This window comes from Pelodiscus sinensis, chromosome 27 (genome assembly GCF_052426305.1).
Source record: "Pelodiscus sinensis isolate ZL-2025 chromosome 27, ASM5242630v1, whole genome shotgun sequence".
In the NCBI taxonomy this organism is placed as follows: domain Eukaryota; kingdom Metazoa; phylum Chordata; order Testudines; family Trionychidae; genus Pelodiscus; species Pelodiscus sinensis.
Window position 1 is genome coordinate 8,059,453 of NC_143078.1, and position 23,653 is coordinate 8,083,105.

General features: G+C 42.3%; 1 protein-coding gene across 1 annotated transcript in view; it reads left to right on the forward strand.

The window, feature by feature from the left end:
• The window catches only part of DSTYK (dual serine/threonine and tyrosine protein kinase), a 70,832-nt gene extending 47,599 nt beyond the window's left edge, over positions 1-23,233 (forward strand). Inside the window, exons 4-13 of the mRNA XM_075910508.2 lie at positions 4,814-5,046; positions 5,577-5,660; positions 6,793-6,969; positions 7,362-7,491; positions 9,084-9,240; positions 11,171-11,303; positions 13,103-13,216; positions 13,801-13,915; positions 14,906-15,040; positions 18,834-23,233. Of these exons, the coding sequence (XP_075766623.2) occupies positions 4,814-5,046; positions 5,577-5,660; positions 6,793-6,969; positions 7,362-7,491; positions 9,084-9,240; positions 11,171-11,303; positions 13,103-13,216; positions 13,801-13,915; positions 14,906-15,040; positions 18,834-19,021 (1,466 nt within the window). The 3' untranslated portion in view covers positions 19,022-23,233. The remainder of the gene's footprint in view (positions 1-4,813; positions 5,047-5,576; positions 5,661-6,792; positions 6,970-7,361; positions 7,492-9,083; positions 9,241-11,170; positions 11,304-13,102; positions 13,217-13,800; positions 13,916-14,905; positions 15,041-18,833) is intronic.
• The last annotated feature ends 420 nt before the right edge of the window (positions 23,234-23,653 follow it).

Here is a 23,653-nt window from a genome sequence, read left to right on the forward strand (position 1 = left end):
CTCTTTCGAAGGAAGGCGTTCTTCAATGTAAAGAGGCCGTCTTCGAAAGAGAGCATCCAGACTCACTGGGTGCTCTCTTTCGAAAAAGCGGATTTCTCTTTCGAAAGATCCGCCTGCAGTCTAGACGCGATCTTTCGAAAGAGGCTCTTTCGAAAGAGGCTCTTTCGAAAGAAGCCTGCAGTCTAGACATAGCCCTAGTGACTTCACAAATATCTGCTTCAATTTAACAGGTTAATCATTAATGTTTGGAGGATTCTCTTGCCATGCAGTATTAGGAGAACATCACCACACAGACCATTTAAATTGTTGTATTTAACTAAAACAACATTATGTATTCTGGATATATATTTTTTTCTTCTACAGCAAGCAAGTATATTTTACTAAAACAAGAACGTGCATTTTTAATTTAAACGTTCAAGTTTTTGAAAATCAAATTTGCTTTTGTTAAAATAGTCAGTTTAATTTTCATTTAAAAATGTCAGCCAGGTCAACATGAGAAATATAAAATATTGGCTTCCATTCATTGAACTCTTTGAAACTTTAGTCTTGTAGAGAGAGGTAAGAGATTGTCTGTGCACACACATTTACTGAGGGACAATAGGATGGAGGCCTGTTATTTCTTACCTCTATGTATTTAAAAACATGTTTGCTGTTAACAAGCGCGGTAGCTCTGGAGACACACAGCCACAATTTGAGAACTGTAAAACTAAGCATCTCTGGTATCTTTTTAGACCAGTGATGTTCACGTTAAGAGTTGTGACCCAGTACTGGGTGGCAGAATGACAGGCACTAGTTTGCCTTGCTGTAGTGTAAGCCACAGAGGTGCTGTGGCAGGTTTCCTCCCTGTCCTGGCACTGCAGACCCTGCTGTGACCCAGGAGCTGCCAGCAGCTGGTCCAGCTCTTAGGCGTGGCTGGATGGGGCTCTCTGCATGGCCTCCACTGGCTGCTGGCAACTTGTGAGGTGTAGTCTGCAGTGCCGGGTCAGGCATGAAGCCTGCATTAGCACCCTTTCTGCACTGCTAACGGGGAGCTGGCAGAGGAACGCCCAGGCCCCAACCTTGAGCAGCAATCCTTGCCCCAGCCCTGAGCCTTTCTAAACCCTGATCCACCACCTCCACTCCAAACACCATCTGCATTCCACCCCAGAAACTGCACCCCCAGATGGGGCCTGCACTCACCCTGAAACCCACCCCTACTCCAGCCCAGAGCTTCTTCTCATACCCTGAACACCTCTCTTTCTCCCCCCCACCCCCCGCCTGGAACCCCTATTACGCTCCAAAACCCTCATCCTACCCCACCCCAGAACCTGCATGCCCAAATGAAGCCCTCTTCTCCTCTTCCTCCCCTCCCCCCCCCATCCTGGCCCCACCCCATAGTCCTCACTCTAGTGAAGATATAATTGTTGGGTCGTGGTCATCTACAGTTTTTTCTTCTACTGGATTGCAAGGAAAACAGTTTGAAAATCACTGTTCTAGATTGAGCACTGAGTTCCACTGGGTAGATATTTAGGTTAATCTTTCTAATAGATACAGAAGCCCTAGGAATTCTGTAAAATTGGGTCCCTAATCTATGAACTATTGGAAATCATTTACAAAACTTTTCTTTCGAATTAGAATTGAGAATTCCCTGTTCCATGATGAGATCTTTTGAGCTATGGTGGAGCTATGATGTATCTCAATTACATCTATCTTTACATAGGCTTTTTTCCCCTCAAAGCATTTTATCAAAAAATCCAATTTAAATCATTTCCATTTTTTAAAATTTTTATCTGCCGGGCTAATGGCTAGTGAGCTAGAGTTTTTAAAGCGCCGTTTAACTGGAGCTAGAGACTTGGTGTGCATGTGGTTGGGTTATGGGCAGCACTTGCTGCCAGTTGCACTTGGAGTTAGACCTAGCCCAAGGACTTGTATGTTCTGTGACCAAACTACAATCAGGTATGACTGCACCTTGGAGGCGAGCCTGCAACTAGTGTTAATCTAGCTAGCACAGCTACAAGTAGCAGCAAAGACATGACAGCACTGGCTAGCAATACAAGTATGTATCCAGAGTCTCTGGTAAGCTTGCATAGCATCTTCATTGCTTTTCTTTTAGCTGCTTTTGCAACTGTGAAGCTTGTGTGAGTGTATCCCTAATTCCGCTCTAATCACGCCGTCAATTACAGTGTAGACGTGCTGCAGTTGGCCTTCTGTTTGTACATGTGGACTTTCAGGAGCATGTAAAACCAGACTCTGCTCATATGATGACTGATAATATTTGAGAATGTGCTATGAGAAGAAAGGTGGAGTCTCCTCTTGTGGCCTGGGATGTCATTAGGCAGTCGCTTGATTTGTTTTAAAGAAGCTAAAATCTCCCTCTGGATTTTATGTTCAAATACAGATCTCCAGCCTAACCTCTGAGCACTGTGTGTGTGTACTGAGCCAGTTTCAGTAGCAACTTACTAGCTCAATAGCTATCAAAGAACACTTGGCATTTGTATGTTAGGCAACATAAACCCCCCAGATAATCTTTCTGTGATGTGAGAAATCTGGAGGAACTGAGGTACAGCAATCGGTGATTTGCATGAGACCTTATTTTTAACGGTAGAGTTGAGACTGGATTTCAGTTCTGACTGGAAAATGGTTCTAATGTTCCCTCAAAATTTATTCCATACATGGACGGAAAAGATTAATGTGCACCAAGGTTATGTGCACCACCAGTAAAAACATACAACTGTGCTATGGGTGTTGTGCTCAGCAGGGTGGCATTTAAATCTCTCGAGTATCTGCACAAGCACACCACTCTCAAGGAGTGCGGGCTGAGAGGTGCATTTGAAATCAGAGGCCAGGGTAATCTTGTCACCTTCCATCTTGAGGATTAGATGGAAGATTGGCAAGTGTATCACGGGAAAATGAAGCATACCACAGCCCTCTGAAAACGAGTCTTCGTCTCTAATTGGGAGCCAATTATAAGTTCCTTGAGGCTGGGAGACCGTTTTGTTCAGTGTCTTTACAGAGTCTGATAAATGGGGCCCTGTTCTATGACATAACACTAATGCTACTATTAATAGTAATCCTGTAAATGTCAAGAAGCGGGCAGGAGCATTGTAGTAGTGTGTATGGTATTAGCACAGGCTATTAAGTTGGCTTGAAATTGCAGTAGAATAGGCAAGGGATTAAAAAGTACATTCAGAGACTTGAATCTCTAACTTTTGTGCGGTTAGTGGTAACTTTTCAGTCAATTTAATGTGAAAGAACTAAAAATTTGTGTCGGAAAATGAACTGGCTGGGGGTGAGATTATGGCTTTGGAAAGTCTGAGAATCATGGAGTTAAAGAGATTAATGGTTTGTCTTCTCCCTCTCCTCTCTACTTAGTCAACCCCTGCACTATTCGAATGTGTTCAAAAACTCTCTTCAGAGGAGTAGCCATGTTAGTCTGTAACTGGAAAAACTTTAAACAACAAATAGTTTTAGCAGCACCTTAAAGTCTAACAAAACATCTACATGTTTTGTTAGTCTTTAGGTGCTACTGGACTATATGTTGTTGTTAGTTTTTCCTCTTAGAGACTAACTCAGCTCCCCTTCTAAGATGTAGATGGTTGTTCATCTTTTTAAGGTACTGCTAGACTATTAGCTGTTTCTTAAGTTTTACCTTCTTTCTGTCAGTAAAGTTGTTATATACGTAGAAATGCTTTGCTTGTATCTCTCTCTTTTTTTTTTTTTTTTTTTTTTTTTTTTTTTTTAAAAAGCCTGTAAACATTTGCTAGCAGAATGGTTGGCAAAATATTTAGTCAAGAGCAGGAATGTATAAATTTTTCTAATGTTTTTCTTATTGAGGTGCAAACACAGACAAGGACACAATTAACTTTGTTTAAAAGTGAGAACCTCTGGCGGTCAAATGGTGACTAGTTGGCCTTTCACATTAGTCTTGGGTCTTAGATCTAGTATGTGGCCCACAAAGGATGCATGCTTGTAGAACAAGCTTACACAACTTCTAAGCCAGTTTTGTTAACACTTGATTTATGGATAGGGTGACACTCCTGCTCCTTATAGACCATTAAACAGTCTGGTCTGTAGAGCGGTGTTTCTTAAACTTTTTAAGATGGAGGAACACTGAACAATAATTTTTCTTATGAGGAACACCAAGGATTTTTTTTGTTGAGCACGCCCCCCCCCCCCCCCCCCCAAAAAAGGCAGGGGAATGGCCTTTAAGGGCAGCCATTTTGAACTCTGTTCTCCGCGGCACACCAGTGTACCATGAAACAAAGTTTAAGAAACACTGCTATAGAGGTATTCTTAGTTCCTCTTATATAAAAACTGCAGAAATCATGACTCTCCCAACCAAGTTAAAACCATATTAAACTGTTTAACGTGGCATCTGCCACAAGGCCTTTTCCTGACTCATTTTTGAAAGAACACCGCTAATCATAATACTTGAGAAGATCACCTATTTCCTCCCTGCCTCCCCGAAGTAAAACAAAACTAAAGCCCTCCCTTCAGTCTGTTACTATCTTTCTTTAGGAGTAGTGGAGGGGCTGCTGTCCACATTGTGAAAGCAAGCTAGTTGAAACAGACCATTGATAACAGCAGTTTGTCCAATAGCATGGATGGATCCTAAGGGTCACAACTCAAGATAATTAGTGTAAGAAGCGGGGTGGGTGTGTGTGTGTGTGTGGGGGGGGGGGGTTACACACTATCCATACAAATCTGTAGTAGGATTGTGCTGTAGCTGCTTTGCAACACACACGAGCAGCAGTTTGTCATGTTCGACTGTGAATAATACAATTGTGATAGCCTGTGTGTCCTGTCTGTACAAAGCTTTCCTTTCTTCCTGCAGACATTATAATTCCTGAGAATGGGGAGCCGGTGAGTTCCAAAGACATTAAATGTTGCATGAAGCAAATCCAAGAACTGATCATTTCTCGCCTAAACCAAGCGGTTGCCAACAAATTGATAAGCTCCGTAGACTACTTGCGTGAAAGCTTTGTGGGGACTCTAGAGAGATGCCTGAGGAGTCTGGAGAAATCTCAGGATATTTCAGCACATATCACAAGCAATTATCTCAAACAGGTATGGTAGGCTCCAACAATTGCTGAGAAAGGTCTTAGCATAACTCCTCTTACAAAGAATTTTGTTGGGCTGTCACAGCAAAACTTGATCTTCATCCTGATAGAATAAGAGAGGAGCGCTAAAAACCAAGGAAGAGTTGGGCGAGACTATACTGTACAAGCCCTACTAAAATCATTAGCAACAGAAACCTGTGAAGAACTGACTTAGTGGTTATGGGAGAGGGGCTAGAATTGGGGAACCATAGATTCTATTCTTAGCACTACTTGGCCGTGCTGTGTAATCTCTCTGCCAAGTCACTCAACTGCCCTCTTGAGTTTCCTCAGTCTGTGGCAAAGATTAAATACATGGAGTGGTCTGGTCAGGTAGGCTGGGAACTGTGTGCAACATCAGCTATATATGATTGCCAGAGACAAGATATAAGACTTTTGGGACCAGTGCTCTTATTTTTCTAGGTAGGTTTTCCATTCTAAACCTGACTCAACCAAGTCATCATTCCTACTTTGCTCATATTTTTCCTCTCCTCACTCCAGATACTAAATGCAGCTTATCACGTAGAAGTCACTTTTCACTCGGGCTCATCAGTAACCAGAATGCTATGGGAACAGCTCAAACAGGTAGGAATTGTTGGATTACAAATGCTGCAGGGATTGCTCATGAAGGCTGATACTAAATATTAATAACTTCTGCTTGTCTGTTCTGTAGAATCTTGCTACTTTCTACAAAGCATCAATGTGCAAATAAATCATGTGTCTTGTAAATGTTGGATGCTTCACAAAGCAAAGAATTGACTTGACCGTTACTATTTACATGCAAATACATTTGCATGTAACTATTTATTGTTCATACAAACCACTGTCATTAAGTGTCCATGTTAATGTCACTCTTTATGCATGAGATTGGATTCTTTTGGGACTGAGCCTGCACTCTGAATACCACCTTGTTCCTCATAGTTGCAGGTATTGAGGCGTGGGGGGGGGGGGGGGGGGGGGGGGGGGGGGGGGGGTAGCAACATCTGCAGTCAGTTCCTTATCTCCTGTTGCAGTACCTGAATGGGTGTTCCTTGCTTTGTGCAGCTAGTTCACTTTTATTTTTTTGTTGGAGGGGAAAAGTGCTTAGTCACAGTCTAGTTTTAAGTTTCTTTGCCAGTTGGCTTTAGTTATTGAATCTTACAATAGTGATGAGATTCCTTCTACACAAGGCATCTTTCTTGTACAAGGCAGACCTCAAGTCGCTGCACCAGCTATGCCTGTGAATGACTGGCATTCTCAATGCCTGTTGCGCATGGGAGCTGTGGGGGTCTGGCAGAGTTCAGAAAAGGCTCTCTCAACAGAGGCACTGGAAGATCATCGGGGAGGCGGAGCAGCCCAGCTGGTACTCCACTATTTGTCATCTTCACAGTCCATACTAGCCATGGTAGCACTGGTCTCCCTACAAGTGAACTTCAGGTGCAGCTGGCTCTGTCTCCTTAGCGATAGGGAGCAAGAGGGAACTTGGGGTACAGGTGTGGCCCCAGCAAAACACTGCTGTTGAAAAGGAACTGGACGTGTGTGCATAGAGTGTCTGCATGCCATGAGTAAAAGCTGAGTTGCCCACACAGCTTGAAGAACCATATTTGCTCTTCTTTTTTTAATCCAATTCTGCCCTCGATGAACCCTAGAAAGATTTCCACAGGTGTAGGTAGTAGCGTATGAGGCCCGAGGGCAAGATTTGGCCTTTTGGTTGAATGTTATTATCCTGTTCTGTTAGATAATTCAGCGGATTACATGGGTCAGCCCTCCTGCTATCACCGTGGAGTGGAAGCGGAAAGTAGCTCAGGATGCTATTGAGAGCCTCAGTGCATCCAAACTGGCCAAGAGCATCTGCAGCCAATTCCGGACCAGGCTCAACAGCTCTCATGAGGCTTTTGCCGCCTCTCTGCGACAGGTAGGTGTGAGACTCGGAGTTGGGCAGCGCATATGCAGAGCACCATAAGGAGAAACGTGGGGGTTTCTGGACAGTGCTGCCCCTAGAACTTGCACAGCTGAGGTGGCCAAAGGGTGGGAAGCCTGGCATTGAAGAGAATAGTTAGCCCATTGCTGTCCTAAGTGTGGAAGTGTTGCCTGCCTCGTGGGAGACGCTCCGGCTTGTGATGCTCAGGCTTTATCAGCATGGCAGGCCAACTTTGAGTCCTCCCTGCAATGAAGTGGGTGCCTTAATGAAATGACCCATCTCTAATACTCCAGTGTTTTACCTTACTTTCACCTTTTTGCTTCTGTGAGGCATGTGATCATGTAGAATGACTCTCACATACCCTCCCTGGCCTTCTATCTTGGTAGCTAGAGGCTGGCCATTCAGGCAGGCTGGAGAAAACAGAAGACCTTTGGCTGAAGGTACGGAAAGACCATGCCCCGCGGCTAGCACGCCTGTCACTGGAGAGCAGGTCCCTGCAGGATGCGTTGTTACACGGTGAGCACTTACACCCACTCTTTCGAGTGTCTCTTGGGAGGGTGTGTCTTGGATTGGTTCTGTCCTGCTCCTGCAGGAGTCAGAGGAGCAAGGGGGACTCCTCAACTATCTGTAGATAATTATAACAAGGTGTTGGCTGGATCAGTAACTCTCTCTTCTGACTTTGTTTCTACTTGACATATGCCAGCTGGCTCGATGTATTGGGTGTGGTTGCTCAGTCCTGCAGGGCCATGAAAAGGAAAAACTTGGCCCATCTTCCACAACATCCTCTACTGGGAAGCAGGGATGTAAAAGTGTAACCATTTAAATGGTTAACTGTTTGTTATGGTTACATGCTGGCTTCCGGGGAGTCAGCTTCTCTGAGGGCTCCACAATATAACTCTTATACTGAAGATCTGCGGGGAAGCCTCCCCAGCAGTAGGACAGCAACCCCTACTGGCCTTGCCCCCAGGGTGAAGTTATACTGCAGAGCCTGCAGCTTGTATTGCTGGGGAATCACTAGGATTTTTAGCACTGACAGAGTTACACTTTTAAACTCTTTTTTACATTGCTAGTGGAAAGTCTGAGCAGGAGCAATAGGATGATTGGATAGCAAAAAACCAATTAGTTCTGTAAATGCTGAACTAGGGATGTTAACTTTTTAACCAGAATTAACTTGTTAAACACTGTGTTTAACCAGTTAACCCTGGAGCAGCCCCCTGACTGCAGCATGCCATGGTAAGCTGCATTGGCTGGGCTGGTAGTTACTAGATAAACATGCTGATAAGGCTGATGCTTACTGAATAACCGGTTAACTCTTTACATCCTGTTCAGAACTGGGAGAGCTCTGTAGAAATTTTACAGAATTTTTTGCAAGGCTGGTTTAAAACAAAACAATTTGTGGGCCTACCAAGAACTTTTAGGCACGATAAAGATTTAGAGACTTGTTTTGAAGACTTACTCTGAAAACTACATATTTTGTTAGTCTATAAAGTGCTACCAGACCATTTGTTTTGTCTTTTTCTTAAAACTATGGAAGACTTCTCGGGATGATTCGTAGGCTTGATAATGGGATACACACCCTTCAGTCCCTGTGGTTATGGAATCAAACCCAGCCTTTGTGGGTACTGACCAAAACGTTTGTTAGACAGTTCTGTGGCTTGTGTGCCGGAGACTGGAAGGCGAATGATGTTCGCTTACGGATAGGTGTCCCTTCCCCACAGTACCACAACTGGTGCTATTTGTCTCCTATGTGGGCAATGTCAGAGGAGGCAAAGGATGGACTTAGCAATGAAGATAAAGCTCCCCTTTTCCTGTTTAGTACCTCCACAAATGGCATGAGTCACTGTTGCAGAAGAGTCCAGAGACAGCTCGTGCAGCCACAGCTGTTACTTTTCTGCATGCATATAAATATTGTGGTCTACACCAGTGTCAGTTTATCCCTGACCTAACTATTTAAACTGCCTGATTTCAAGAAGGATCCACGCCCCTCCCCTTGAACTATGAAATACTAGTTCTGTCCCATGGTATCATCCTAGCAAGAAACTTATGCTAGAGTGGGGAGAATGTGGAAGCTTTACCTCTGATCAGAGTGACGCTTTGTTTATTCACAGGTAAACCGAAGCTAGGTCGTGAACTGGGCCGAGGGCAGTACGGAGTGGTGTACTTGTGTGATAGCTGGGGGGGCCATTTTCCATGTGCACTCAAATCCGTTGTCCCTCCAGACGAGAAGCACTGGAATGACCTTGCACTTGAGTTTCACTATATGAGGTGTGTAACTGGTAAAACTTCTCCTCTGATCTACAAATGTCAGCTGAGCCAGGTTAAATTTCAGTAGCTACAAGTACTGGCTTGCGTGGCTTGAGGCAGAGACTTTGGTCCCATGTAGTTCCCTGCCACTCTCAGTGACTTAGTGCTGAGGGTTGCCACTAAATGCTGCACAACTTTCAGTGGGAACTATAACTGGCAGTGCTACTTGTGGAACAGATAAGACTATTCAAAAAAACATAACGGCCATACTGGGTCAGACCAAAGGTCTAACTAGCCCACTATCCTGTCTGCTGACAGTGGCCAATGCCAGATGCCCCAGAGTGAGGGAACACAACAGGTAATCCTCACGCAATTCCTCTCCTGTCACCCATTTCCAGACAAAGCTCGCCTGCTGCCCCACCTCCTCTTTCCTCAGGCTAATTCTCTTATGTCTGCAATATTCCCATCCCCTGTGCCTTCATGCAGTGAAGTCCAAGTTAGTATTGCGTAGAGCTGCACATTTCTCATTGCTCTGGATTTGGTATCTTCCCTTCAATGACAACTGAGCACTTTCTGCCAAAACATGCTAGTTCCATGTTCGCTGCAGGGCAGACCTCACCATGAGGTGAACTGAGGCGGCCGCCTCAAGTGCCAGACTGGGCGGGGGGGGCGCGCTAGGACCCAGAGTGTAGAAAATTGTCTGCTGCTGGTGCAGCGAGGCGGCATGGGGGCATCATTTCAGCTCCCTGCCTCAGGTGCCAAAATATTGTGGGCTGGCCCTGGTTCACTGAAAAAAATCAGTGGGACTACAATGTAGGAAATATAACCAATGCATAGAGCTGCCTCTGCTGCAACGCAGACCTCCTGTTACAGCATGCACTCAGTAATCTGTCCTTTGCTATAACATGGTGGTGGTAGCAATGAGCAGCCTCCAGTTATCCCTTGTTTGCCCTATTGCCCTTGTTTAGAGCCTAGATCAGGGCTACTCAACTTTCGAAGATCCCGGGGGTTACAATGATATAGCATACGCTGAGGGCTGCAACTTAAGTGTTGTTGCATATACATACATATGCAAACAGCTTCTTTCACACTGACGGGCATGAATACAAAGATTAAGGCAAGACTACACAACACTCAGGCCCCATTTAAGTCAGTTCTGCTGATATTAATAAAATGCAATATTTACCTGATTTCCACCCATATGACAGCACTATTAGGGCTTGTCTAGACTGCATTCATCTCTCGAAAGAGGAATACAAATGAAGCAGATCGAAAATTCAAATGAAGGGCAGATTTACAAATCTTGTGCTTCATTTGAATAATTGCATGCAAGCACTTTTTCAAAACGGTTTTTCAACCCCCCTTCCTCCCGCTCAGCCTAGATGGGTGTTCTTTTGGGGGGGGGGACCTTTTTTGAAAACCTGTACACCCCATTTTTTTCAGGAGTATGGGTTCTTTCAAAAAAGGTGGGTTTGCTTTTGTTTTGCTTTGTTCTTTTAGGAAAGAACCCTGTCTAGACTGCGGGTTTTTTCCGAAAAACCCTTTCGAAAAAGCACTCACATGATTATGTAAATGAAGTGCGAGATTTGTAAATCCATGCTTCATTTGAATTTTCCATCTGCTTAATTTACATTCCTCTTTGGAGAGAGGAATGCAGTCTAGATGTAACCTTAATGAGTAATGTCAGTCCAGGAATTTAACTACTAAAATGCATATCAACAGAAGGCCATTATATTGACTACCTTTTTGTTTTGGCTCCCACCCATGGACCGCAAAGAAACAGGCTGTGGGCAGCATGTTGAGTAGCCCCGGCTTAGAAGATGATTTACAAGGAGATATGGCTTGATTTAAGAGGGAAGGAGGGGAATTAGGCAGAATTGTAGGCTGTGGGAATATAGTCACAGTGGCTACCTGTTGTACTGTTTTTTTTGTTTGTTTGTTTTTTCTCCAGGTCTTTACCAAAGCATGAGCGACTGGTAGATCTCCATGGGTCGGTGATAGATTATGGCTATGGGGGAGGCTCCAGCATTGCGGTCCTATTGATAATGGAACGGTTACACAGAGATCTCTATACAGGACTAAGGGTGAGAATAAAGTGATCTGTCTGTTTAGCTCTTTCTGGTGTCCTTTTCCTCAATGTATTTATAACTGACTCGTAGCAAATATGTGCTGAGCAATACATGACAGGCATACCGTGCATCTGCGTGCCATCTCGGCAGCACTCAAAAGTGCTTACAATGGAAAATTACTTATCTGTGACAGTTGTAGATTTTGTGTTTTTTAGGTAAAATTAAGGTTTGATTAGCTTTGGTCTGTGGTTGAAATAGCCAGTAAGCCTAATGCTAAAGTGGACAGTCTATCCCTGATTTGCAAAATCTGGACTACAGAACAACCATAAAAATACATTTAAGCAGATAGTGCAGAACAAATGTAATCTCATTTTTAATTGGGGAAGTTCCTAAAACATTGTAGCTCCATTCAATGTTCCTTCTAACTTTTTTTCATCTATGCATGGAATACATTTTATGTGCACCAAGGCATGTGTGGATGTGCACAACCAGTAGAAATACATGCTAGTGGCTGTGAGCGCCCTGCTAATCAGCTGGGCAGCATTTGAATCTCTCCTGGGTGTCTGCCCAAGCGCACAGCTTCCAGGGAATATTGGCTCTTGCATTGCTGACATGGTGTAAAGGGACCTTAGTGTAGCTGAGAATTCAGGCCTGCAAAGTACAATTTTAAGTAGAAGAAGCTGTTGACCTGTCTTAGGCTACTCTAGTGCCAGTGTGTTGGATAGTAGAAGTCCCTTAAAATAGAAGTCAATATCTAAGGCTCAAATGATAGATGGAATTGGTACTTCAATTTTGCAAGTTGTAATGCTCAGCTTGTTTGGGAGATGTCCTGTTCGGGTGACTTTTTGGATTGCCGTTCTGCAGCACTGTACGTGTAAAAACCCCTTTCAGCTGAGTGTGCTTTTGGTAAATCACTTCACCCATGCTGTCAACCTGAAGTGCATCCACTGTCTGGCAGAACAGTATAATAGACTATTTAGACCAGAAAGTGAAGAAAACTCTTTAACTTGACAAACCCAAGCTGAACACAATTGGTGCTTCAAACTCCTGTGAACAGAACAAAGTGGGATGCTGTGCCCTATGTCAGTATAACAGTGAAATGGACAAAAGCTAGTTTGGTTTAAACACAGTAGGGGATAGAATATGGGACCTAAAAAACCCTAGATTGTGTATTGCAATGATGTTTCATTTCATGTCTATCTTAAGTAGTCCTCTAAAACCAAGATCTTCCTGAAGGAGAAATTTTCGGAGCGGAGCACAATGGCAGTATTGTAATAATTACATAATGCTTTAATGTGGCTGAGACTGGTGTTCTATGTTTGATCTGGCCTGTGTTGGTAAAGGTGGCATAAGAGATGCTGCACTGCTTGATCTTTAGCAGCTGACAACTTGGAATGTCTCGCTAGCTTTTTTTCAGAAGTCATGTGGCTTTTTTGCTGGTGGCCCATCCATCTCTTTCATCTTGCTGCCTGCAGTGCTGGTTGCCTCCATTACACTGTCATGCCAATTTAGCCGCCACTTCAGGAGTAAACAGTGGGAGTGTAGCAGCATGTTTTGTTACTAATCAAAAGAACTAAGCAGACTAGGGTAAGCGGATACCATGTTCAGAACTTAATGAAACTAAAGTGCCAGGATGCTAGTATCAAAAGTCCATTTCATTAGCTGGTATTCACCCATGGCTCCTTGTATTGTTAGAAGGGCTGCTTTGTAGCTAGACAGTATTTATGGAGAAGAACAAAGAAATCTCACAAACACAAAAGTGTAACTTATATTAATAGGGTTAGTAAATCCTCCTCCGTGTGTTGCTTCCTCAGGCGGGGCTGGTGTTGGAGACACGATTGCAGATTGCCTTGGATGTAGTTGAGGGGATCCGGTTTCTTCACAGTCAGGGGCTTGTTCATCGGGACATCAAACTTAAAAATGTATTGGTAAGGGAAAGGGTTTTTTAATACTTTGCTTTCTTTTGGTTAGTCCCTAAAAGCCTCTTATTCTCTCTGCTGCCAAAGAGGAACTGAAATTGTTTTTCATTTACTGTCAATGCTATATAATGGCCTTATTCACTTAGATGTTTCTGTAAGATGACTTATGAACAAATGCTTTGCACTTTGTTAGCATTCTTCATGAACTCTCAAAGCACTTAACACCAAATATTAATGTTACAGTGTCCCTATGAACTGTAAAAGCATCATTATTTTGCAAGTGAGATAGCAGTGAGGAGACTTGTGTGAGGGTAGTTTGTTACAGCTGTAATTAGATTTAGGATTTACTGGTTCCCAGTCCTCACGCTGCTAGACCATATATCCTAGTTAATAAACAAGTAAAAACTTGTCATGTTACTTAGTTTTCTTACTGTCCAAGTGCCCTAGAGCATTCAGTAATTCAGAGCAATGTATATAAAGCAAATTCCCAGCAATTCAGATGTGAATTTTTGTAAAGTTTCGTTTAATATTAAAGCCAATAATAGACGTGAAAGCATGTTTAACCATCACCTGATGCATGACTGCCTCTACAGCTTGACAAAAAGAATCGAGCCAAAATCACAGACCTGGGATTCTGCAAGCCTGAGGCCATGATGTCTGGCAGTATTGTTGGGACACCCATTCATATGGCTCCTGAGCTCTTCACAGGTAAGGTGGTGAATGGAATTTCCTATTGACTGTCTGCAGATTGAGTCCCGAAGGCCCAAAACTTTGTACTCTGCCTTTAACTCTGGGGGAGGGAGGGAAATATTCAAAACTGTGCTAGACTTCAGTCGCACGTGGTGAGTATTTAACCTCACCTTCCTGTATTTTCAGTCTAAGTGATGATCATCTCCACTTTTTTCCTCCTTTTATGAGAAGAGAGGTTACTATGGGATTCATTAGCCTACAGAAGGAAATAACACATTAATTCATTGGAAGGGCTATTGGCGGTATTTAATCCCTCTCATACAAACCATTTTAAAAAGGTTAGTGGTATTTTAGGGTATGAAAGTGTTTCATACAAAATGCAGAATAAGTTACTACAAAAAGTTGGGGTAATTCAGAGGTTCGGATGACCTCTAAACTCATTTCCTATTCTAAAAATGCGGTAAGTCTTGATTCAAAATTTGACTCCGTATTATGGTTGTAACGCAAACTATTTTCCCCCTTCTTTTAAAAAAAATTTAAGTTGGGTGGGAAAAGACTCCTCCCTCTTTTTTTCTTTTTTTTTTTATCAGTAGTTCCTAGGGCTCAGTCAAGAACAGAATCTTGTTGTGCTGCACAGACCTGTCACCCAAGATTAGACTAGTCACAGCAAATCTGTTTTTGTGTATCCTTCCAAGGGTAACACGCAGCTGCTTCTGTTTTAATAAGTGTTTATAGTGAACATGCTAGACTTGATCTTGTAAAAACTTAAAGCATCTGCTTACCCTCTGTGTACTGTAAATAGTCCCATGAATTTGATAGGACTGCTTTGAATGTTAATCTTTGAAAGATTGGAGGCCTTACGTTTTTTCGTGCTGTGATAGTGGTGGAGCAACATACAGGAAGTTGTGAGACGAACACTCAGATTAGTTTTGCACCTTTTTATAAGATCTATATGGAGATGTTCATTTGTTCTTTTGATCAAATCTGTCTGTTGCTTGTTTGCCACAGGGAAATATGATAACTCGGTGGATGTTTATGCATTTGGTATCCTATTCTGGTACATCTGTTCAGGACACGTGAAGTTACCAGAGGCTTTTGAGAGGTGTGCAAGCAAAGACCACCTTTGGAACAATGTTAGAAGAGGTATATATGACTAACGCTGCATTGCTGTTAAGTGATCTAGTACTCTGTACAACCTCTTGGAAAGCTAAATCCTTTTTACCTGCTTCATATTTCCTTAAGTAGGAACTGTATTTCGAGTCCCAGTCTCCCTATGGATTTAGTGGCCTTTGAGTAAAAAGTGCACTGCAGACTATCCCCCTCCAAGAGTATAGATAATTAAATAGCATCTGACACTTTTGTTTCTAAAGATTTAGCTGGAATCTGAGCAAACTTCAGTGGGATATGCTGACAGAGTGTCACTTAAGGTCTAACTGAAATCTCTAGCTACTGGCAGGATTTTAAAATAGCTTCCAATAAGACACAACCTGTCCCTGCTGATCACTGCGATGGTGCTAGCACAATATTTTAAACGCTGTTCTTGCTTCAAAAGGACAATGTGTCAAGGTTAGAAGGTAAAGTAAACCACATCCCAGAAGCAGCTAGCTATGGCATAATCCTTGAAGGAATGTTTAATTCCTTGCTATTTCCAGAAGCCCTAAAAATCCTTTACCCTCAAGTGTTTGACTAAGTGCTAAAACTACCAAGTGCTGGAGATGGTTAATGCATGGCAGTTAGTTAGTCTTTCACTGTAAAAGATTTTCAATCATCATTTCCCATTCTGAGCAATAAACTTCTGCTTCTCAAGCAACAAAATAGTTTAACAGTGCAGTTGTTGTCTTTTGGTAGTGCACATTTCCTGTGGTGAATATAGTTTAAGAAACACCGTGCCTTATGTTTTTTTCTAATTCCTGTCCACAACTTTTCCACATAGGGAAAAGAGGCTACACCAAATGGGTGAGCCATGAATTGTTCAAAAGGAAGCATGGTGTGCATTCATTCTTGTGTTCCAGGGCCAATTTCTGCAATTGTGGCTGAGCTGTTAGGACAAGATTCCTCCCCCCAGTTGAGCCTTTTTTTGTAGCTGACCGCTCCCAGTAGAACTGAATCATGCACCTTTATACTTGACTTGGGTGCCTCTTGCCATTAGCAGCTGTGAGATTTGATAGTGCACATTTCTGTAGCTTCTAAAACCTTGTCTGCAGTGGTTGTGGGGAAACTGTTTTGGGCACTGTTTGTATTATTTATATGGACTAAATGGGCCCAAAGTCACTGTAAACCTTGTGCTTGTCCAACATTAAACAAGATCTGGGGTTTGATGTATATAGGGATGTCAGGTTGCTTAGTGATATGGCAGATACACCATTAAAATCCTTTTTACCTTTAATAAAGGATACAAAGAAGGACTAACAGTTAAAGTTAAGGAAGGGATCCTTAAGGAATCCATATTGAGGCACTTGGATGAGAGGAAAGTGATTAGGAATAGTCAGCATGGATTCACAAAGGGCAAGTCGTGCCTGACCAATCTGATTAGCTTCTATGATGAGGTAACTGGCTCGGTGGACATGGGGAAGTCAGTGGATGTTATATACCTTGACTTTAGCAAGGCTTTTGATACGGTCTCCCACAATATTCTTGCCAGCAAGTTAAGGGATTGTGGATTGGATAAGTGGACGGTAAGATGGATAGAAAGATGGCTAGAAGGCTGGGCCCAGCAGGTAGTGATCAATGGCTCGATGTCAGGATGGCGGTCGGTTTCTAGCGGAGTGCCCCAAGGTTCGGTTCTAGTACCGGTTTTGTTCAATACCTTTATTAATGATCTGAATGAGGGGATGGATTGCACCCTCAGCAAGTTTGCGGATGACACTAAGCTGGGGGGAGAGGTAGATAAGCTTAAGGGCAGAGATAGGGTACAGAATGACTTAGACAAATTGGAGGATTGGGCCACAAGAAATCTGATGAGGTTCAACAAGGACAAGTGTAGAGTCCTGCACTTGGGACGGAAGAATCCCAAGCATAGTTACAAGCTGGGGACCCACCGGTTAAGTAGCAGTTCTGCAGAAAAGGACCTGGGGGTTACAGTGGATGAGAAGCTAGATATGAGTCAACAGTGTGCCCTTGTAGCCAAGAAGGCTAATGGCATATTAGGTTGCATTAAGAGGAGCATTACCAGCAGATCCAGAGATGTCATCATTCCCTTTATTCGGCTTTAGTGAGGCCGCATCTGGAGTATTGTGTCCAGTTCTGGGGCCCCTACTACAAAAAGGATGTGGACGCATTGGAGAGGGTCCAGCAGAGGGCAACCAAAATGATTAGGGGGCTGGAGCATATGACCTATGAGGAGAGGCTGAGGGACTTGGGTCTGTTTAGTCTGCAGAAGCGAAGAGTGAGGGGGGATTTGATAGCAGCCTTCAACTTCCTGAAGGGAGGTTCCAAAGAGGATGGAGAGAGGCTGTTCTCAGTAGTGACAGATGGCAGAACAAGGAGCAATGGTCTCAAGTTGTGGTGGGAGAGGTCCAGGTTGGATATTAGGAAAAACTATTTCACTAGGAGGGTGGTGAAGCACTGGAATGGGTTACCTAGGAAAGTAGTGGAGTCTCCATCCCTAGAGGTGTTTAAGTCTCGGCTTGACAAAGCCCTGGCCGGGTTGATTTAGTTGGAATTGGTCCTGCCTAGAGCAGGGGGCTGGACTTGATGACCTTCTGAGGTCTCTTCCAGTTCTATGATTCTATGAAAGCATTTGAAATACCAAGTATTAAATAGACTTTCAATTAACATCCCTTTTTTTTCTCTCACTGGAGAGCGTTTTAAAAGCACAATCCCTCTGACAGTTTCTTAGCTGGTAAATAACTGTCCTTTGGGAGAAAGGCGAGCTTTAGTTGAGATGGGGTGGGGGGAGGTGTGGTTAAAGTCCAAACCTGTTTCATCCCAGGTAGTATTTGGTATTTCGGTGGAGCCAAGAGAGGGGTTATTTCATCTGGGTCCCCCTCTCCGGTTCAGGATGATGAAGGCCAAGGACCCAAGAGATCATGGGAGCAGGAGTTGGTGGCTGCTGTGATGAAGCATGCTCCCATAGCCAGTTATTCTCTCCAAAACCTCTTTTCATTAAGGACCCCAAAAGGCAGCTATTTGTGTGTGATTGCCCATCCCCTCAATTAGACCTAGTTTCTTAGACACTAGCTTTGATTTACTGATTGGTTCTATGCTTTTCTTGATGATCAGGCACACAGCCCTGGGGTTGTATCAGTAGGGTTTTTTATTTGGACTAATTCAGTCTGCTGGTCTTCCTTTCATATGCTTTCCCATCAGTGTTTGTTGTGATAGGTTATGGTGAGATCTTATCCTAATTAGGTGTATACCTGTGAAAAGTGAGCCTACAGATCATAAGGTTCTAGGCTCAGTTATATCAACAGTGTCTGCCTTACTAGGAGTGTCTTGCTAACACTAAGGGTACATCTACGCTGCATGGCTATTTCGAAATAAGCTATTCTGGAATAATTATTTCGAAATAGCACATCTATACTGCAGGGAAGCCTCAAAATTAGTCCGAGGCAGGCTTCTCTAATGTTATCTTGATTTAGAGCTCCAGGAGGCACTGAAGAAGAATAACTTAGAATGGCTCTGGTGAGGGGCTATTTCAAAATAGCAGCAGTGGACTGTCTACACACCCCTTATTTTGAAATAGCTATTTCGAAATAGGCGTTATTCTGAAATCTGTAAACCTCATTCTACGAGGAATAAGTCATTTGTTTCAAAATTATTTTGAAATAATGGAATGGCTGTTTAGATACTCGCATTGTTGATAGCGTTAGTTATCTCGAAATAATGGTGCAGTGTAGATGCATCCTTACACTTCCCTGGCCTCCATAATTGGAGCCCAAGTGGCTAAAGATTTTCTAGTAGTTACTAGCCCTTGTTCGTTCTTTCCCTTTTCCAGGAGTACGCCCAGAGCGCCTCCCTGTATTTGATGAGGAATGCTGGCAGCTGATGGAAGCTTGCTGGGATGGAGACCCTTCTGAGCGTCCCCTACTGGGCATTGTCCAGCCCATGCTGCAGAGAATCATGGACAGACTCTGCAAGTCAAGCTCTGAACAGTCAAACAAAGGGTTAGATGATTCTACCTGAAAGAACTGTTTTTATTATGGGAGAATTCTGACCCCCCTACTTGCAGATATCTTCTCTGAAGAAGTAGCCCTTTCTGGGTAACAGGAGTGGCACTGGAGCAAACAGAAGATGTCTCGCCTCTGAGAGCATTATGGACATTCCATCTTGAGTAGCAACCAGAAAAATTCCACTCCAGTGCACGAGTTCCCTGGCCCCCATTTTTATTACAAAAATGAGTGAATAAATGAAAAAGATGGAGAATCCAAGCCTCTTGGACTGAAAGGGATCTCTGCTAATCCCCTCCAGACTGACCGAAGGAAAGGTATCTTGGGCTTCAGGTAGCAGTTGAGTCGCTAGGGATTTATCACTGCAGTTCTCAGTGCTAACAGTTGAAACAAAATCTCTTACCTTCCATTTGCTGCTATCTGTGGTTGACCTAGTGTATCCACCAGCTTTAATTGAGCTCGGATGGTTTAGGGGACAAATGACAGTAACTACCTGGGGGAGGGGCTCTTAGGCTACAAGGGGCGGGAGGATAGGAGTGTCGCTGTGCATTAGCTTCTTACAACACTCGGTATGTTTACATTGACAGGATCAAGGCATCCACACTTTACCTAAGGAGGATTTCCACATTCCACTGCTATGGAAATACCGTGGAATTATAAGCTATCTGACTCCCTTCCTCTCCCTCTTAAACTCTTAACCTGAAATATCACTCTTTGTAAACAAGTTATTGCTTCAAGTAACTCTGTTGGGTGTCCAGACTAACCTGGCTTTTCTTTTACAGTCTTTTTGGTAAGATGGGTACTTCAAACAAATGGTTTAGAGAAATTGCACATAGTTTAGAAACACAAAACATTATTAGCAACTATCGACTGATGTCCAAACCCACTGGAAAATTACCAGTGTGTGTTTTTTAACTAAAATACTGTCCTTGTTTTGAACCAAGTGTAAAGGCAATGGTGGTTTTAAATTCTGCTGTAGACATTTTAAATAACATTTCTGCAACGTTTTAAAGTCCTTTGCTGGGTAAGAGAGTACCCAAGGGAAAACAGGCATGCCATTCTTCAGTGGAGTTTGCGGTGGTTTGTGTGTCCAATTTGGTTATATTTAAAAATCAGGGGTCAATTGCAAGGTGTGTGGGGCAGGATAGTCCTGATACCCAACGAAAGGCTTTTTCTGAATGAAAGGCTTCTTCTGAAAACATCCCCTTGCCACAGTGATCCCTCTGCACTTGCTTGGGAAAGGTTTGATAATTTCAAGTGCTCATGGGGGTGGGAGGATGTCCTGGGTGGACCGAAATAGAGAAGACTTTTTTGTATGCATGAAGAAACTGATTACTTGGCAGTTTGTCCCTAGGTATAACAGCACCCTCCCACTGCAGAAGGTGGGTCAGGCAGTGGCTTCTTTTTAACAGGATAACTAGCATGCTGTGTGCAAAACTATTCAGGCATGTGAAAAGTATTACACCTTGCTGCTGGAATCTACTGGGTGGTACAAAGCAAAATTATAACCAGTCACCTTTTGCCTCTTAAAGAGCTTGAATAAAGGAGAGAGATAAATAACCCTGCAGTATTACTTTAGAGTTGAACCCATCTTCTGCATGCAATATAACTGAAATAATGCTTTTTTTTTTTTTTAAACACTGCTTTTTACTTAACTACAGACAGTGGCATTAAAAACTGTAGTCATAGTTTCATGGACAAATTGCAGCCTCTCCACTAACTTGAATGGAAATGGACAGCAGCTATAAATCACATGCACCGAAAAACCAATCTCTTTTGAAAGCAGGAATATTGCTAGGAACTTCACTGTCTTAGTGTTTATCTATGGCACCAATGACTTTAACAGTATTAATTGGTTTTATATCCATTTACTTTGTCCTTTGATGGCTAGTAACTATGTTGAGAACTAGAAGAGTCTAGGTCAGTATTTTTTGCAGCTATAAACATAGTTCGTGTAACATAATAAAACTAAATAAAATTGAATTTTTATATATATATATAAATATATATATAAAATATTAAAATATGCAATTCCAGAAATGTCTTGTATACCTTTCTCCTTGTGGCACCTTCCTTTTATCCTATGCCTTTTAAATGCTAATTGTAAATACCTTGAAGTGTTTGGGGTTTTGTTTTTAAATTCCCCTGGGATTGTTTTATGTTTTCACCACAATTAATACACACTTACTTTCCTACACACTTTTTTTCCTGTTGGGCACTTGACCTGTTGCATAGCAGATTTCACATCTCTTCTTTTTGCTTCAAAAATAACTCTTCATTACAGCAGAGAAAAAATAAGATGCATGAATGATGATCCCATTAAGACTCTACTAGCTGATATAACCAAAACCATTTGTAGTGTGTTTGTTTTAGCAGACTGAAAGGTAGTAACAAATGTGGCTATTCCTAATGTTGTGTAATTGACCGCTAACTTTGTGTGGGTTCTTTATTTCTATCATATGAAGCAGTCTTCATGGCTTGTGGATGAATTGATGTACTATAAAATACTAAAACACTAGATTGTAAATATACCCTCACTATTAGACATCTAGAAAAAGCTCCATGTTTAACAGGAATTCTGGTGGCTTTGGATTGTATGTGGACCCACATCAGTGGTGTGTGCCAGTAAAATAGTATCATTTGCTTGTGTTGAACAAGATTCCACAAAAGAGTGAAATGTTTAAAAGCCTCAGGCTGTCATAATGTGCAGTATAGAAAGATACAAACCAATGGTACTCTTTGCCCCTAAAATCCACTTTACCTACCCAGCTTTCACTGCAAGCCTTTCTAAAGATGCATAGGTGGGCTTTAGACCTAAAAAGATTTTACTAAGCTGCATTGTGAGGTTTACATACTGCCACTAATTGGGTGGCTGTACCAGGTGCTCTAGGTTAATGCTTATTCTTGAGGCAGTGAGTTGGATGCATGTAAAAATGAGAGAACTAGTTTACTGAATAAATGTAGTTGCAAGCTTAAGATTTAAACTTGGAAGCTGCTAGTAGCTTGCTGTGCAAAGAAAAGAACCACTCATACCTGACTGACTTACCAAGGGAGGAGCTTTTTCAGCAATTGCTCTGTCCAGAACGGAAGTGGCTTGATTTTGTTTCATACACTACATATTGTGGAATAAGATGCAAGAAAATGCTTCCTCAATGCAGTGGATCGTAAGTGATCCTGGAGGACTCGGCCCCAGTGTTCTGATACTTTGCCATTGCTGTTGCTGATTGTACAGCTGTTAAATGTACTGTATATCTGGATCTATAGGACATGTCTTAGGCTAGGAAGTTGCTGATTTGTGAGTGGGGGAATATAAATGTGTATCTAAACCTACTTCAGAGGGTTATTAACTACATTAAGCATATGCTACAGCTTGTTTGTTCCTTTCTAATTGAAAAGCAAGCTACTCTGTTTTATGCTTTACACAGTTTTTTGAAGGCTGATGCTAGCCTCTTTCTCTCCACAGTTTCTCTTTGGAGGGTTAGAGGATATTAACAATTATATTGGTTTACAGATGGTGACAAGTTATGTACAATTTCTGAATGGGATTTAGTAATCCCTCTGCATCCCTTGCTGTTCCCTGCTGCTCTCCTTTCCTTTGTGTTCATATTGCATTCTCTGGACCTGCTGGTCCTACTTGAAGATCTCAGAATGACTTGACTTTTTAAAATACTTTAACGTTAAAAAATGTTCCCCTCCTGGAGAAAACAGGAGCACATCTGCATTTAAAAATTCCCTCAGGGGCTTAAGTAGCACTAAAGTTGAAAGTTTTTATTTTTACTTCATACCTGTCATTTTTGGAGCCTATTGAGCTTTGGCTGACTGAAGTTCAGTAGTGAAAACGGTTACATTTTTGAGGTTAGAAGAAAATGAGAACTACAGCTCCATTGTAATGCCTTTAGGTTTTGTATTCCTTTTTTATTTTAAAGTATGATGTATATTTACATTGTTAAAGGAAAAGGTAACAAACTTACCAAGTGCATAGGAAAAAGTGCAATAACCAGGAAATTGACATTAAGAACAAATGAAAAAATTTCCCCTGTATTATAACTTTCTGCAATACTAATTTCCTTTCCTGTACCAGGTCCATTTATGTGTATTTTTAAGAGACATGATGGTGGGTTAAGAAGGCTTGATTTAATGCCATTATCAACTGTCTATTTTATATATATAATTGTTAAAATGCACAGAACACACTGTGCTGAATAATAAAGGTTACATTAACATTTTATGTTTTTGCATTGTCTGGCTTTTTTTCCCCCTTCCTCAGTTGAACCCTCTCCAATATGTGTATTCAGATAAAGTCCATAATCCAAATGTGTCCATGAACATTTGCTGAACTCCAGTGCTTTGGCGCAAAGCTAGCCCTTGAGACTGACACTGGTCTGCCTCATTATAGTGTCGGTAGTAACTAGGGTAATGTCAATAGAGCTGAACCTGCATAAACCTCGTATGAGATGACTTCCCTCTTGTACTCCATTGTGGATACTTTGGATTGGATAAGTAGAGCATAATCTCTAGGCTTTCTGCAGTCTCCATAGTTTGAGACTCCCCTTCAGATAGACCATATTTATCTTCAGTCTCAGTAAGCTTTTCAAATTTAGTATTGTTATTATTTTATTAGGGCTGTAGCTCTTACTGTGCAGAGTAA